The sequence below is a fragment of the Perognathus longimembris genome, chromosome 22 (assembly GCF_023159225.1).
Source record: "Perognathus longimembris pacificus isolate PPM17 chromosome 22, ASM2315922v1, whole genome shotgun sequence".
Taxonomy (NCBI): domain Eukaryota; kingdom Metazoa; phylum Chordata; class Mammalia; order Rodentia; family Heteromyidae; genus Perognathus; species Perognathus longimembris.
The window spans coordinates 35,729,208-35,744,886 of record NC_063182.1 but is presented as its reverse complement, the minus strand read 5'-3'; the positions used below and the strand labels follow the sequence as shown (position 1 = coordinate 35,744,886).

Below are 15,679 nucleotides of genomic sequence, written 5' to 3'. Positions count from 1 at the left end.
ACTTCATTTCTAAAGAGTCATGTAATATGCACCCTTCTCACACCTCACGTAATTTTGAGCTTCGTATATGTTGGTGGGTGCGGCAGTAGTTTATTCTTCATTATCACTTGAGAAGAATACTGGTATATAAACCCATGGCTGGCTGGTTTTTAATTCTGCTGAATGTTTATTCATTCAACGGAATGTCTCAGAACTATCTGAGTAACTCCGCTACGTACATTTTGTACAAATCTCTGTGCAACAGTGTGTTTCATTTCTTTTGCAATGAAGTATGTTGGTCATGAAGTAGACATATGTTTAACTTGCAAACACACAAATAGATTTGTTCTATTAATTCATACGCAACTTGCACACATTGCTAATGTTCCACACTTAATAAGACTGGGAAGTATATTTAATATTATCCATCCTAGTTGCTGGTCTTATTTAATTTTATATTTCCATTTTATATTGATGAGGGTTACAGGATACCAGGAGATCTGTTTAAACTTTACAAAAGCAAACTTTTTTATACTGTTGGTGGTAATATAAATTAGTACGCCAACATAGCCAACAGAATAGAAATTCCTTAACATTTTGAAATAGAAGGTCTGGAGATGTGGCTCATCATTATCTCACCAGCTTCCCAAGTTCAAGGCTCTGAATTCAAACCCTCTAAGAGAATCCTAACTAAAGCTACCATAGCTTCAGGCAATCCCACTTTGGGGATTACTTTTAAAAGTAAAGAAATCATGATGTGAATACAATTGGCCCTAGCGTGTCTGTTCCAGCTTTATTCAAAGCGGCAAACACATTAAATTGTTATGGTGTTGCTTGATAAATATGGGACTACAGGAAAGGGATTGTGAACTTATATTGGAATATTTGGCTCTAAGAAGAAAATATCCTGTCAGTTGTGAAAAAAATAGATGAATCTGGAGGACATTATACTTGGGAATTTCAGCTTTGTGTAGAGTCTTAAAAAGTCAAGGTCTATTTATCTAAACGAATTTCAGGAAATAGAAACAAAAGTGTTTTTTCTGTCTTTTTGTCTTTTGAAACTGTTTTTGCTTTCTTTTCCTTTTGTCCTGTTTGTTCATTTCTATGTCTTTGGGAATGTAAGGGGAGACACAGAAAAGGAGGTACAAAAGGCAACCAAATGCAGCAACGGTCCTCCGTGGACACTATGTTGAAAGTGAACTAGACAACGTGTAAGTGACGACAGGAAGGAAAAATTGGGAGAGTGAAGGAAGGGGCGACATTGTCCAAAAAGAAATGCACTCTTTAGCTGACTTAGGTAACTGTCACCCCTCTGCACATCACCCTTAGCAGGCAGCTTCGGCTTTGTTGTATCTCCGCACCCGAAGCCCAAAGCTTTTTCCGCAGCACAACTCTCTAGATGGGCGGTGTAGCTCAAGGTGTCAGCCATGAGCAAGAAAGCTGAATGAGAGTAGAAGGGCCTAAAGTTAAGCCCTGGTCCTGGCAAAGTTAATGTAAACTTGACTACTTAATCATGGCCTTGGTGATTCAATATCCACGAAAGACAAATAATGTCTTAGTTTTAATCACACATATAAAATAGGATCAACTTTTCCTCTAAAGAAAAAGTAATGTGAGGCAATGCTGATAAGGCATAATTTAAATGGCAAAAAGTTAAGAGATGGAAAAAGCTGAAAAAAATTATCTTAGTAGTTTAATAATCATAAAAAGCATTTATTAATTTCCTACATGCCAGGTTCTATCCCAAATAAACTACTTGTGCTGAAGTATTTCTTTCTCACGGCATTCTGTGGCCATATTAGAGATGTGAAAAACTGAGACACAGGACAGTCTGGTAGATCTGTTGGTCTGGTTGCAAAACTATGTTTAGCTACTATGATATGCTGTTCATTCCATAGTTTTACTAATACAACTGCTAAGTTATAATAACAACTTTGTTATATGACTGGACAAGCTTATAATAGTAGCATAATAGAGGCCATATGAATTTTGTTGGTAAATTAGACTGATTGAAGATGTGAATTTAATTCAAATTGTTCCTAATAAGCTGCTCCTAAGCAAGCTTGATTTTCCTCATGTCATGAATTTACATAATGTGTATGTATTATTGTGTACTGTGAGTGAATTTGTATTCTAATGAATGTACATTATTTTCTAATGTAAATTTAATATTTTTCTTTAGGCTGAGGACCTGTAACTATGCCCTTTAGCAAGTTATCCGAGGTTAATAAAATTGGACCCGTATCTTCCACTTATCAAGAAGAACTTTTACAGTTTCACTTAGAAAAGCTGAAAAGAAAACAGAGCCATAAACAGAGCCATAAAAGGTAAATTAGAAAACAACGTATTATTAAAGTATGGATCATGTGCATTATGGAAAATTTAGAAAACTCAGCAAATTATGAAAAACTGAAAAAAGACTTTTTTTTGGCCAAGGGTAAAAGTATTAAATATTACTATTTTTCAAATAGCTTTATTTGTTTAATGGTCATCATCATTTATGCTATTTGTAATTTTATGGATTTTATCTGGATTTGTGAATTATATACTTTTTGTTTGATATGAACATTTTATATACAATGTATTTAATTTGCCACAGCAATCCATAATATGTTTAAGATAAGGTCCTTAATACTTTCTACATTGTAAGTCACCATAGTTATTTCTTAGTCTTTTGCTGTTTTATATGTAGCCATAATAGGATGATTTTTTTTTCTTTATTTCAAATTGCTTTTTTGGGATACAACTGCTAAAGGGCGTACAACTTAAAAGAACTCTCACGAAATGTTTACAATCACAAGGAAGTGTTTTCTTCAGTTGTCTTTTGTGTCCTTGTTCTAACACTGTGGTAATACACACACAAAGGAGCAGACGTCATTATATATCACAAACCCTAGAGTGGAGAAAATGAAATTCATATTATATCATCCAAAATTGTGAGTAGTTTTTTATGATTTATGTAAACATATATGTAATGTTAACATGCATTTGCTGCTACATTGGTGCATCTCAGTGCTCAGGGATGCCCGAAATAAAAGGTAGCCGTTTCGAAGTAAATGTTGACTAGGCAGTTCTTTAACTAATAGAAAAAGTGATAAATAGAGGAAAAATAATTAGTAACAAACTCTCAGCAGTGGCAGTACTGGTCGTCTGGCTCAGCAGCGAAAGGCTTGCCTGGCAAGCATGAGGGGCCGAGCTCAAACCTCAGTACCTTCAAAACAAGAAAGGGTCACAGCGAGATTAATACCATATAAACTGTCACATACCCTAAATAATTAATATAGAGTGGCCCAGAATCTGAAGTACATCAAACTAGGGTAACATGTTGGAAATGTTTCTAAGAAGAGAATGGAAATTTCAAAACACATATTATTCATGCAACAATCAAGTAATTATCGTAAATGTAGATTCCATACTTCATGAGGAATGAGTATTTTATAGAAAGTTAATCTCTTCAAGCAATAAATCAAAAGAAGGTATCAGTAGATATCTGGAGGAGGATGGGTCCTTCACCCAAACACATCAGAAAAGTACTGAGAAAGTAAACATTTTCCTCACTCCGAGAGTTCTCACGTTTTAATATGCTAGCATGCAGTGTCAGAGTACACGAAGGAGACAAAAACGGCAGGGTTCCTGCTGCTTATGTAGCCCGTTCTACAGAACGGACCCATGGAACATGCTGTAGGAAGCACCCACTTACATCGAATGTGCATTCGTGTTTTTCCATCGGAAAAAGGTCATGCTGCAAAGCATAGACATGTATATTATTTCTAAATTTTTGATTCATAAAAACATTGAGGGTACTTCCTAAATATCTTTAGCTTTTATTTGATGCTTTTATTTTGAAGGTGTATATAAATATAGTTGTACTTAACTCATTTATCTGTGACTTGACTTTTTAAAAAGCAGGTTGCAAGAAGTACTTATATCCCTCAGTAGACCACAGAACATAGAAATCAGTAGGCATTATCTACTTCCTCCACTCCCTCCCAACTACCATTTCCCTTAGTTGGATTTACCTGATAGGTGCTCACCAATGAACAATTCATGTAGTGTTGCCTGGTTCCTTGCTATTTAACCTGTGGAAGGAGAAAGGAAGCTCAGTGTCTGAAGACATTGAGGAACCCTGAGAATCAGCACAGCATTTATGTCTAATGTAGGCACTCATCAGAAAGATCTTCCAAGGTTCTATACCCTTTCATTTTGGAGAATATTTCCATACATTAAGATTTTATTATTCCTAACTTTTACCTGAAAAACCTAACCAACCATATATGACTGCAGAAAAAAAGAAAAGAAACAAAAGAAACTGAAGGATGAAAAGTACTCAAAACAAGCACACACACACACACACACACACACACACACACACACACACAAAGACAAGGCAAAACCAGCCAATATTTTCATGTTCTCTCTGTTGCTTTCCAGAGCGTTTAGGGTGTGTGTGTGTGTGTGTGTGTGTGTGTGTGTGTGTGTGTGTGTGTGTGTGTTCTGGTTTTGTTTATTTTGCTTAAGTCTGAACTTAAAAGGTGAACAAATGCAGCAGCAATATTTACAAGACACTATGTTGTAAACTAACTCTCCTGTAATTTGATCTGATCATAAATCTGTTTCTTGCCACATTCCATCCCCAAAACATTGACCAGATCATTAAACTTTTGTTAGTCATGGAAGCAAAACCATCACATCCCCAATATTACTCATTGCTCCCCCCCCAAAAGTGATTGGCTGGTGAAATATGCGTCTTTCCCCAATCGTCTAGTTAGTCCTATGTTGTAGATAACCTAAGAAATCAGTTGGTTGTCAGTGGCAATTTGTGCTTATCTCACAGTTTATGGTAAACTGTGGTCACTATGGCAAAGACTGGTAATTATCCCTCCTGCATAGCCATTCGCTATTTCTCCATACTAACATACATACATGCGTACACACACACATATGGTGTATGGACTGGGTATCAGAAAATCTGGAGACATTTATATGTATAATTTGCACAATCTTCTTAAAGACTGAATGATTAACAGGACTCTACTTCCATTTTTAAATTTGATTATGTGTATCTTTGTGAAAGTCTTTGATATTTTGAAGGAATTTCAGTATCATGAAGCTAAAGTATATTTTATTTTCACATGTCTATACTTACTTTTTAAAGTTCTTTTTTACTCATTATGTATTTGATATATTGTTAAATAAAAGTTTATTTGTCTACCAAAGAAGCAATTAAAATTTCTGTATTTATTTCCTATTAAATATTTATTAACATAAGCTGTAGAAAACCAATTAAATCACTCAACAGATGCACAGAAAGCAGGAAATGACTAGCTTTCCATATTTCCAATGATGTGCTACAGATAATACAATCCATATTGAACAGCTGACATAAAATTATGTGTTACATTAATTCCAAGCATGTTAATTGAATTAGGTATTATTTTCAACCAAAGTCTGTTTTACAGTAGGAATAATTGTACAAATGTGTTTTCCTTAAAGCCTGTGAAACCAAGAAAAACACTAATTTCAGAAAATATACTTTGCGTTTGAAACCTAGACACTGTGTACATGGACATGTAAGGGAGCTTTGTTGTTGTGAAGTAAATCTGCTTAATATCTTATTAAGAAGATGAACAAATTACATGCTCATATAAATGGTTCTGAAGAGTCATAGGAAAAAGAGCTAATAGCGAAGATTTTGTGTCAGAGAGGTTATTTTAAATAATGACTTTTTCACTTTTAAAGGTAAAACATTCAGCATGATATTATCTTCCAGAGTCTCCTTTTCCTTTGCATAAATCAAAGTACATTCTGCATATTTAATGTAGTATATATAACGCAAACACCAGATGTTCACTAAGCAAATTGTGTATGCAACAACAAGAAACTGAACACTCAAGCCGCCACTGCAAGATGTGTTAGACAACTTTATTAATATTAAGTTATAAAGTGTATTTTTGCAGCATTTGGAGTTAGATCTGAACTCTTGGTCTTTTGTAATTATGTGATTTTCAGCATCATTTCTGTTTTTCTCCCTCTCTCCCTTCCCACTTTCCCTCCTTCCCTTCACTCCCATCTTCTTTTCCTCCTTCTTTCTTTACCATCCTTCTATCTCTCCCTCTTCTCTCCCTCCTTTCCCTCCCTCCTTCCTTCCCCTTTCCCTCCTTTCTCTTATTCTCTTCTTCCCTCCCTCCCTGTCTTCCTCCCTCCATTCTCCCCTCCCTCTTTCTCTTTTCCCTTCCCTTCCTTCCTTCCTTCCTTCCTTCCTTCCTTCCTTCCTTTCTTCCTTCCTCCATCTTCCTTCCTTTCTTTCTTTTTCTTGTTTCCCCTCTCTCCCTCCCTCCCTCCCTCCCTCCCTCCCTCCCTCCCTCCCTCCCTCCCTCCCTCCTCCCCTCCCTCTCTCTCTCCCTTCCTTCCTTCCTTCCTTCCTTCCTTCCTTCCTTCCTTCCTTCCTTCCTTCCTTCCTTCCTTCCTTCCTTCCTTCCTTCCTTCCTTCCTTCCTTCCTTCCTTCCTTCCTCCATCTTCCTTCTTTTCTTTCTTTCTTTTTCTTGTTTCCCCTCCCTCCCTCCCTCCCTCCCTCCCTCCCTCCTTCCCTCCCTCCCTCCCTCCCTCCCTCTCCCCCCACTCCTTGTTTGAACCTCCGGGCCTTAGGTATGCACTAGGTATGCACTGCCACTTAAGCCATGTCTCCGTTGTGAGTTTAAAGCATATTGTACATAGCCCCTTTGGTTAGAATCCTACTTCTCAGCACTTTCAACAGTAGAGTCTCAATAGATCAAAATATAAATGACAATTTATGGGAAGACATTTAGGCAACTATTTGCAAATTTTGTTTGTGAGGGAGTTCTCTCTCAGCACAGCATTGGAGAGATGCTGTTAACAGTCCCCCTCTTGGAGAGGTAACACTGCCACACGGCCATCTGTTTCTCATTGGACCTTAGGTCACACATCCTTTCTTTTTCTCTCTCTCTCTTTGCACTGGTACTGGGTGGGGCTTGAACTCAAGGCCTGGGCCCTGTCGCTGAGCTTCTTTTGCTCATGGCTAGTGCTATTCCAGTGGGGCCACAGTCCCATTTCTAGTGTTTTTGGTAGTTTCACAGACTGTCCTGCTTGGGCTGGCTTTGAAGTGCAGTTCTCAGAGCTCAGCCTCTGGAGTAGCTAGGATTACAGGCATGAGCCATCAGCCCATGGCTTTCTCTCTCTCTTCATACCATCCCTGCAGACACCATTGTGTGGATCAATGTGCCTGGAAGAAATAAGATTTAGCTTACAATGAACCAATTCTGGCTTCTATGAAAAGAAATTCACCCATCTCAAGAACATTTTGTCAGATGCCAAAAGGTTGTGGACAATGTTCCTCAATCTAAGACTGTGATAAGATCAATCTAGGAAGCATATATGTGTATGCATATATATATGTGTGTGTGTGTGTGTGTGTGTGTGTGTGTGTATACATATATAAACATAAATAATTTTACTGGTCTTTGTGTATAAAAATTAACAATATTTTTGAGAAAATTGTGATACTTAACCACTAGAAGCTGATTAATTAAAATTTGAAAATGAATTTTTTGTTTAGGCCATCATTTACAGTCACAAAAGAGTTCATCTTGAGATTTAACCGAACACAGGATTTCGTGAACAAGGAAAAATTGTTGGAACAAGCTAGAAAAAATATTCTCAGATGTAAGGTAATGATACACTGTTACCTAGTATTTGGAATTATGTTTCTATTTGATACATGAGGACCTATTTTATGGTACTGAAATATAGAAATAAAATATATTTATTAGTAAATATATATAACTACCTAAATATAATTATAACTCTTATTATTTATAGCTAAATATTAATAGAAATTAAATTTAAAGCATATGTCTGAAGAATTCAGTGTACAGTGGTTTCTTGTGTTAGGCTTTCCATAAATTATTAGGGAATGTACCTGACAGCTACAAGGGCTGAGAGAAAAATGTCAAACTCTAGCGCATAATATTTGATTACAGAAATTCTGTTTTTTTCCTCCTTGAAATTTTAGCTTAGTATAATGATTCATAAAGATAATCTTCCCTTACTTACACCGTAGATGCACTAAGTATTGTATTCTTGGTAATAAACTATTCTTTACTCAACTTGCTAAAAGTTGATTTCTTGATTAGTTATGACACTAAATTCTCAAGTTTCCAAGCAAATATAGAGACAGAACAGGAAGCAAACCAATTCCTTATTTTGCTATTTTTAAATTTAATTCACTACAAACCTGAGAAATAATCTTCTATTATATTTCTTTGGTACCAAATATTTCATGAAATAAAAGCAGCACAAAACTGAAGCTTGTTGTAAGCTGTCTTTTTTCATGATGATGGTTATTTTCTAGTTCATGACTATTCATATATTTACTGTATGAGAAAATAATCCATTTTAAACATTTGATTTAAAATACAGGATTCTGAAAAGTGCATTGGAAAGGTTCCCAGAGGTCCAGGTAGGCTTGGCCGAAATTGGCTAAGAGGTTTAGAGGCAGCCTCAGGCGTAGGCACTGCAAGAGGGAATCTGGGTAGTCCTGACCATCTCTTTCCTTCCTGTTGAAACTCAAAGACCAACATTCAGCTTACATCTTACTTGTCTCTTACCTTTATTTACTTCAGCTGCTCAGCACTGAAATATCCAGCAACACGCATCAATTGCTTTCTTCAACACGTTTGCTTCTACAATTTGAGATGCATTCTCTCAGGAAGATCACATAATCCCTAGAAATCAGAGTGAGAGTTATTTTAACACATGATCCGTGTCTTTATTTTCACTATTAATGTTCTCTACATGTAACACTAACATCCTTTGCAAAAATATAAAAAGACAATAAGATCAAACTATAAAGCTCATGGTACACATACTTAAGCGGTAATAAAATAGGTACCTGAATGAGAAGATGCACATTTTGGTTTGATTCTTTTTGTTTGTTTGTTTTTTCTCTCACGGCAGAGAAAATTGGGTCTGAAAACTCTGGGCTCTGGGAAGCATGTGCATCTACCTTCTGCGTGGATTGAAGTGACATATCTGGCTCAGTGCAAGGGAGAAATCCAAGACGGTATATACTCCGAGTTCTTCCTAAGAGTACACAGTGCTTTCTGGATTTGCACTTCATATATAATTTGAGAATTTGCATGTTTAGAAATCTTGAGGACACAAAAAATGTTCTATTCCTCATTAAAATGTCTCATACGGTTTCACTGTAGAAATTCCTTTTGTAATTTTGAATTTATGAATTGGATTACTCCATGTTTTAATTACAAAGTTGTTTTAAAACTTTTATTCAGCAAAGTCTTTATTGCTTTTCCTGAAGTTGGTAGCTAATTAAAAAAGTAATATAAACTGTCATTTACTGTTTTCCTGTTACAATATACACAATACTTTTAATGAACTTGTTTCCACATTTTATAATTCAAACTCATAAAAAGTTAAACACATGATTGTCCTTTTTACTTATTTTTAAACAGCAAGCTTTACTCATTACCTTTTCATTTATCACTTCTCATTTATACTCCTCTTTTAAACTTCCTCTAAGTGATCTAAAAAAAAGAAATTAAGCAACATGATTTTAAGGGGATAAAATTCCTTCTATCGTTATCCTAAATGCTATATGTATAACTTGGAAGATGAGTTTTAGGACATGAGTTAGTCACATAAAGGTCAGAGAATATTTCCCCATGCAAATTTGAATGTGTAATACTGTCTAGGAGCTTTAAGCAGTAGGAGGAGGAAGTATTTTGTACTTAACTTGCTTTTATGAGCGTTCATCAGAGTACCATCTACAGCCTGACCGCTATTAAATGTTTAAATGACATTGAAGTAAGCATGAACACTTTCAGTTTACCACCAACCAGGAATTGCTTGGTCTCTATTTGCCAGCTAAACTTCAGCTTTTTTCAGGCATCCTATTGTCAAGTGCTTCATTGGGAGGGGGTGTCTTGGTCCAGCCCCAGAGAGTTTACTCAGTGAATCATTGGAATTCCCATTAACTTGCCACAGTAGGATTGGAAATAGTCATGTGACCTGGTTCTCCAGAAAGTGATGCAGAGATTGGTCTGTTCAGAACACTTTCTGTTGGATTATTTTTGAGAAATATTTAGTTGGGAAGAAAGTAATCCTTCTCTGGCCAATTCTGATCTGAAATACTACACATCTTTATTTTGAACGCAACACTTTTTGTTGAGTTTACTGTTACACGGAACAAACAGCATTTTAATTCATTCAGATATGAAACTCAACATGATGTCCTAAATATAATTTCCTAAGAATCTCAACAACTGAAGTAAATTTCGGAATAGGGGTCCTACCTCTGCTCTTCTGTGTTCCTCATTCTGTTGTTCATTCTGCACCACCAGTGGCCATTTTACAGCTTAAACAATCTCCAGTGGCTTCTGATTTCACTTAAAATGAGGCCCAGCATCGTATCATGGCCTGCCAGGGCTCTAAAGGACGTGGCTCCTGACTATTTCTCAAGGTATTCATTATGCTGAAGACACACTGGCCCCCTTCCTGACCCTTCCTTGAACATCACTGGAGTCTTCCTTTCTGAAGTCGTAGTTGCTGTTCATCCTAAGATATGTACACGGCAGTTTCTTAAACCCGTTAGAATGACTCAGGTTGCCGTTTCTCCGTAGGCGCCCAGCTTCATGCTCATCCCCCTTCAGCATCACAGAGTAGTCTCACTTCTCTTGCCTCAGTGTTCTGGGTTTTGTTATTGTCCTTTACGGCATTTCTCTTTGGCCTTTCTTTCCTCAATGAGCTCTGTTCTGTTTCTCTTATCGTTTTGAATATGGTCTTGTGATCAATATGTAGTGTTGGCTGAAAATGCTGGAGCTCCCCGAGCGTTTCCCTCCCTCTCTTTTCTTTCTTTCTTTTTTTTTTTTTTTTTTTGCCAGTCCTGGGGCTTGGACTCAGGGCCTGAGCACTGTCCCTGGCTTCTTTTTGCTCAAGGCTAGCACTCTGCCACTTGAGCCACAGCGCCACTTCTGGCCGTTTTCTGTATATGTGGTGCTGGGGAATCGAACCCAGGGCCTCATGTATATGAGGCAGGCACTCTTGCCACTAGGCCATATCCCCAGCCCTCTCCCTCTCTTTTAAGTAGTCTCTCCACTTGATGATTCGGAGTTCAGCTTCCTTAGTTGGACCTTCTACATGGAGATCAGGGTTCCAAACGTAGTTCTGACCAGGGCCAGGGGAACATTCAGGTAGAGGCGAAGTCTGCATGGCCTGTTTTGATCTAGTCTCCAAAGCTATCCTGTGTCACTTGTTAGGTGTTGGCATTCTACTGGATAGAGCAGCTGCATGGCCTGCTCTAGTTTAAGGGGAAAGGAGCTTAGGAGATTTCATCTTTTGATGGGAAGAATGGCAAAGAATCTGTTAACACTTAGAGTTTGTTGAGCAAGTAGTTAACTGTGAGAACAAATCGTAGCATGTAGAAAACCAAGATGATGTTTAAATGACAACATTTCCACTTTATGAAATTTCAGAAGCTCTCAGCATGCTCTATGCTTCTCTGGACCATGCTTCCTTCGATTATGACCAGCTGCCTGCTTTGTTTTTTGTGGCCGAGTCAGTTTTATATAGGCTTTGTTGTGATGCATTCAAGAAGGCATTTTTATATTCAGTTGAGATAAAGTTGGCAAAGGTACGTTTTAATTTTTTAATGTTATTAATTATTAGATGACAATATATGATGACATAGCATCAGTTTTATCACCAAAACAAGACATTTACTTTTATTAGGGAACATTCTTTTATTTGTTAGTTTAATTTCTAACTGTGAGTAGTACATTATTACTTGGTATCTATGTGGGAAAGTTTAAGAAAATAGTTTTACAATCTATGGAAGAAAATATTTATTTAAAATAAATATGCTTCTTTTTTCTGGGCATAATTGGTTTTACTTTTTCTTCATTTGAAGGACTGGCCTTTTAGTTTGTTTTGTTTTGTTTTTGGTGTGTGTCTGTACCAGGGCTTGAACTCGGAGCCTTACAGTTTCTCTAAGCTTTCCTTTTTCTTCTTCTTCTTTCCCTTTCCCCACCCTCTTCCCCTTCCCTTTCCATTTCTTCCCCTCCCCTGCCCATTTTCTTTTTCCTTCTCCCTATTTTTTTATTTTTTTATTAATTGGACATAAATTTTTTTACAAGGTGTTGTGCAAAGAGGGTGCAGTTACATAGTAGGGAAGTGTGTACATTTCTTATGATATCTTACGACCTGTTTTTCTATCCCTTGTCTAGGTCAGGTTGACATATATGCAATATACAATGTATCAAGAACATATACAGTATTCACAGACTTGGTCTCTACTGTCTCTCCGTCTCCCTTTGTTAACAGTCATATATCAGGGAGATCATGCCCCTTTGTTTTCTGTGTTCTAGGCTTGTCTCACTCAACATTATTTGTTCGAGTTCTGACCATTTCCCTGCGAATAACAGTATTTCACCATTCCTAATCGCTATGTAGTATTCCATTGTGTATAAGTACCATATTTTTTGGATCCATTCGTCTGTGGAGGGGCATCTGGGTTGTTTCCATATTTTAGCTATTGTGAATTGTGCCGCGATAAACATGGAAGTACAAATGCCTTTTTGATATCTTGGATTTTGCTGTTTAGGATAGATGCCTAGGAGTGGTATGGCTGGGTCATAGGGTAGGTCTATATTGAGCTTTTTGAGAAACCTCCATACTGTTCTCCAAAGTGGTTGTACTAATTTGCACTCCCACCAACAATGGAGAAGGGTTCCTCTTTCCCCACAGCCCCTCCAGCATTTGTTGTTTCCTGAGTTCAGAGTATAGGCCATTCTAACTGGGGTGAGGTGGTATCTGATAAAAAAAAATTTTTATCAGCAAGGTGATGTACAGAGGGATTACATGCATAAGGTAGTGAGTACATTTCTTGTCAAACTTGTTACCTCCTCCCTCATTTTTCTCCCACTTTCCTTCCTCCACAATACCCCCTCTAAGTTGTACAATTAGTTTATAACATATTGTCTGGTAAGTATTGCTGTTGCATTGGTTCATCTTTTACCTTTTGTCTCACCATATTGATGTTCCCCTTCCCTTCCTTAATTCAGACAAACATATTACACGATACCCAGGGTACAAAATCAAATACAGTAACAACAGGAGCTAAACCATTGGGAAGATAAACAAAAGAGAAAAGATTAATTTCACATAATACATTAAAAATAATAACGATAAGCTGCTTGTTTCCATAACTTGGAGTTCATTTTGCTTAGCATCATCTTATGTGTTCATATGGACATAGTATTGAGCTATTGTGATCATCTGCTAGGACTATCCTTGACATGTACTATTATTACCAATGAGGGAGACTATAGGGTCTATGTTTCTTTGGGTCTGGCTCACTTCACTTAGTTTGATTTTTTTCCAAGTCTTCCCTTTTCCTTATGAAGGGGGCAGTGCCATTCTTTCTGATAGAAGCATAGAATTCCATTGTATAAATATACCACAATTTCTTGATTCATTTCATCTACTGAGGGGCATCTGGGTTGGTTCCATACTTTAGCTATGGTAAATAATGCTGCAATGAACATGGTTGTGCTGGTAGCTTTAGTATTCTCTAAGCTTTCTTGCTGGGGGATGGCACTCTATCTCCATTCTAGCATTTTTCTGGTTATTTGGGGAGGGTATCTTGAAGACTTTTTTCATCCAGTCTTGTCTTGAAACATCATTCTCCAAGTTTCAGCTTCCTGAATAGCTAGGATTACAGGCTTGAAGGACTTTTTTTTTTTTTTGGCCAGTCCTGGGCCTTGGACTCAGGGCCTGAGCACTGTCCCTGGCTTCTTCCCGCTCAAGGCTAGCACTCTGCCACTTGAGCCACAGCGCCGCTTCTGGCCGTTTTCTGTATATGTGGTGCTGGGGAATCGAACCTAGGGCCTCGTGTATCCGAGGCAGGCACTCTTGCCACTAGGCTATATCCCCAGCCCACCTTGAAGGACTTTTACATGTTACTTCTTTTTCTGTTTTAAAATGCCAACAGCCAGATGGGTGCTGGTGGCCAAACCAGTAATTCTAGCTATTCAGGAGGCTGAGATTTGAGGATCATGTTTTGAAGCCAGCCTTGGCTCTTACCTGGAATTAATCACCGGAAAGCCAGAAGTATAGGGATGGCTTGAGTTATACAACACTGGCTTTGAGCAAAGGAGCTTGGGCCCTTAGTTCAAGCTTCTCTCTCTCTCTCTCTCTCACACACACACACACACACACACACACACAATGTATAAATCATAAATAATCATAAATAACCTTTGGATGGAAGATACTGGTTCTTTCCATGTTCCACATCATTTTAGAGCTATATAGTTGGAAATTATTTAATACAGGTCATATTCCATAAGGCCTTGAAAGTCATTTGGATTCAATCCTTACAATGGTTCTTAGTCTATTAAATTTAGCTTAACTAATGGTTTTATTGCAAAGAAAGACTAGCAGGATTTCTTTTTTCTTTTTTTGTTTTTCTGGTGGTTTAGGGTTTAAAGTCAGGGTATTGTGCTTGCCTGGCTTGCTTGCCATATAATATAATGTGAGATATTCTTTGACATGTTTGGGAGTGAGAGATAAAGCTGACACAGACAGATTATAAGAGACTATGACCACACAAATAAATGAGACTTTACATGAAGGAGGCGCCAAAGGGAAAGAGTTAGGTTGTTACTAATACTTGTCTTAGAATACAGATATTTTTCTTCTTAAAAATGTCCACACTATTCATAATGAAAATAAGTTGATATTTATAAGGATATTTAAAAATTGGTTAGATTTAAATATAAATATGCAATGTGTAAAATCTAAGTCAATGCTCATTAGTGATAAAAATGAAGTGGAATACAATGGAAGGAGCATGGAAAACACAGAGAAAGCTGGGTACTCTCCTCCTTCCTTCTTATCTTGCCAGTGACCTTTTGCATTTCTTAACTTAAAATTACAGTAGAGAAGTCAAGTACTGGTGGCTCACTCTGTAATCCTAGCTGCTCAGGAGGCTGAGATCTGAAGGATCAGGGTTCAAAGACAGCCCAGGCAGAAGAGCCCAGGAGGCTCTGATCTCCAATTAATCACAGAAAAAGCCAGAAGTTAGGTTGTGGCTCAAATGGTAGAGTGCTAGCTTTGAGCAAAAGGAGATTAGGAACAGCACTTAGTCCAGAGTTCAAGCTCCAGGAGCAGAAAAAATTAAACAAATTACAATGGAAGAAAAAAATAATAAAATACAGTTTCACCCATTAAATATGTTAGTTACACATTATACACCATGAAATTTAATTTTTAAAATATTTTTAATTAATTTATTGTCAAAGTGATGTACAGAGGGGTTACAGTTTCATACAGAAGGCAGTAAGTACATTTCTTATCAAAGTTGTTACTTCCCCCATCATTATTCTCCCTCTTTCCTCCTTCCCTACTTCCCTCCCTCCCCCATGAGTTGTACAGTTGGAATATATTAGTTGTACAGTTTGATTGTTGTCATTTTGTAAATAGTGCTGTTGCATCGGTTTGCCTTTTACCCTTTATCTCTCCTTTTTCATGTTTCCCTTCCCTTCCCTAGTTCCAATAAACATATATACAATACCCAGGGTACTGAAATCAGTAACAGGACATCAGGGGTAAAACCCTGGGGAAGAAAGACAAAAGATAATGGCATAATTTCACATGGTACATTGA

The 15,679-nt window shown here is 37.3% G+C and overlaps 1 protein-coding gene across 2 annotated transcripts in view; it reads left to right on the top strand.

The window, feature by feature from the left end:
* Window positions 1-15,679, top strand: part of Tmem232 (transmembrane protein 232) — a 174,952-nt gene that overhangs the window by 12,903 nt on the left and 146,370 nt on the right. The window contains exons 1-5 of one of the 2 annotated variants that reach the window (XM_048331049.1): window positions 2,715-2,915; window positions 7,197-7,348; window positions 7,554-7,665; window positions 8,954-9,059; window positions 11,488-11,645. In XM_048331049.1, the coding sequence (XP_048187006.1) occupies window positions 7,326-7,348; window positions 7,554-7,665; window positions 8,954-9,059; window positions 11,488-11,645 (399 nt within the window). In that variant the 5' untranslated portion in view covers window positions 2,715-2,915; window positions 7,197-7,325. Of the gene's footprint in view, window positions 1-2,161; window positions 2,307-2,714; window positions 2,916-7,196; window positions 7,349-7,553; window positions 7,666-8,953; window positions 9,060-11,487; window positions 11,646-15,679 lie in introns of those variants that run through there. The other variant, XM_048331048.1, reaches the window with a different exon arrangement.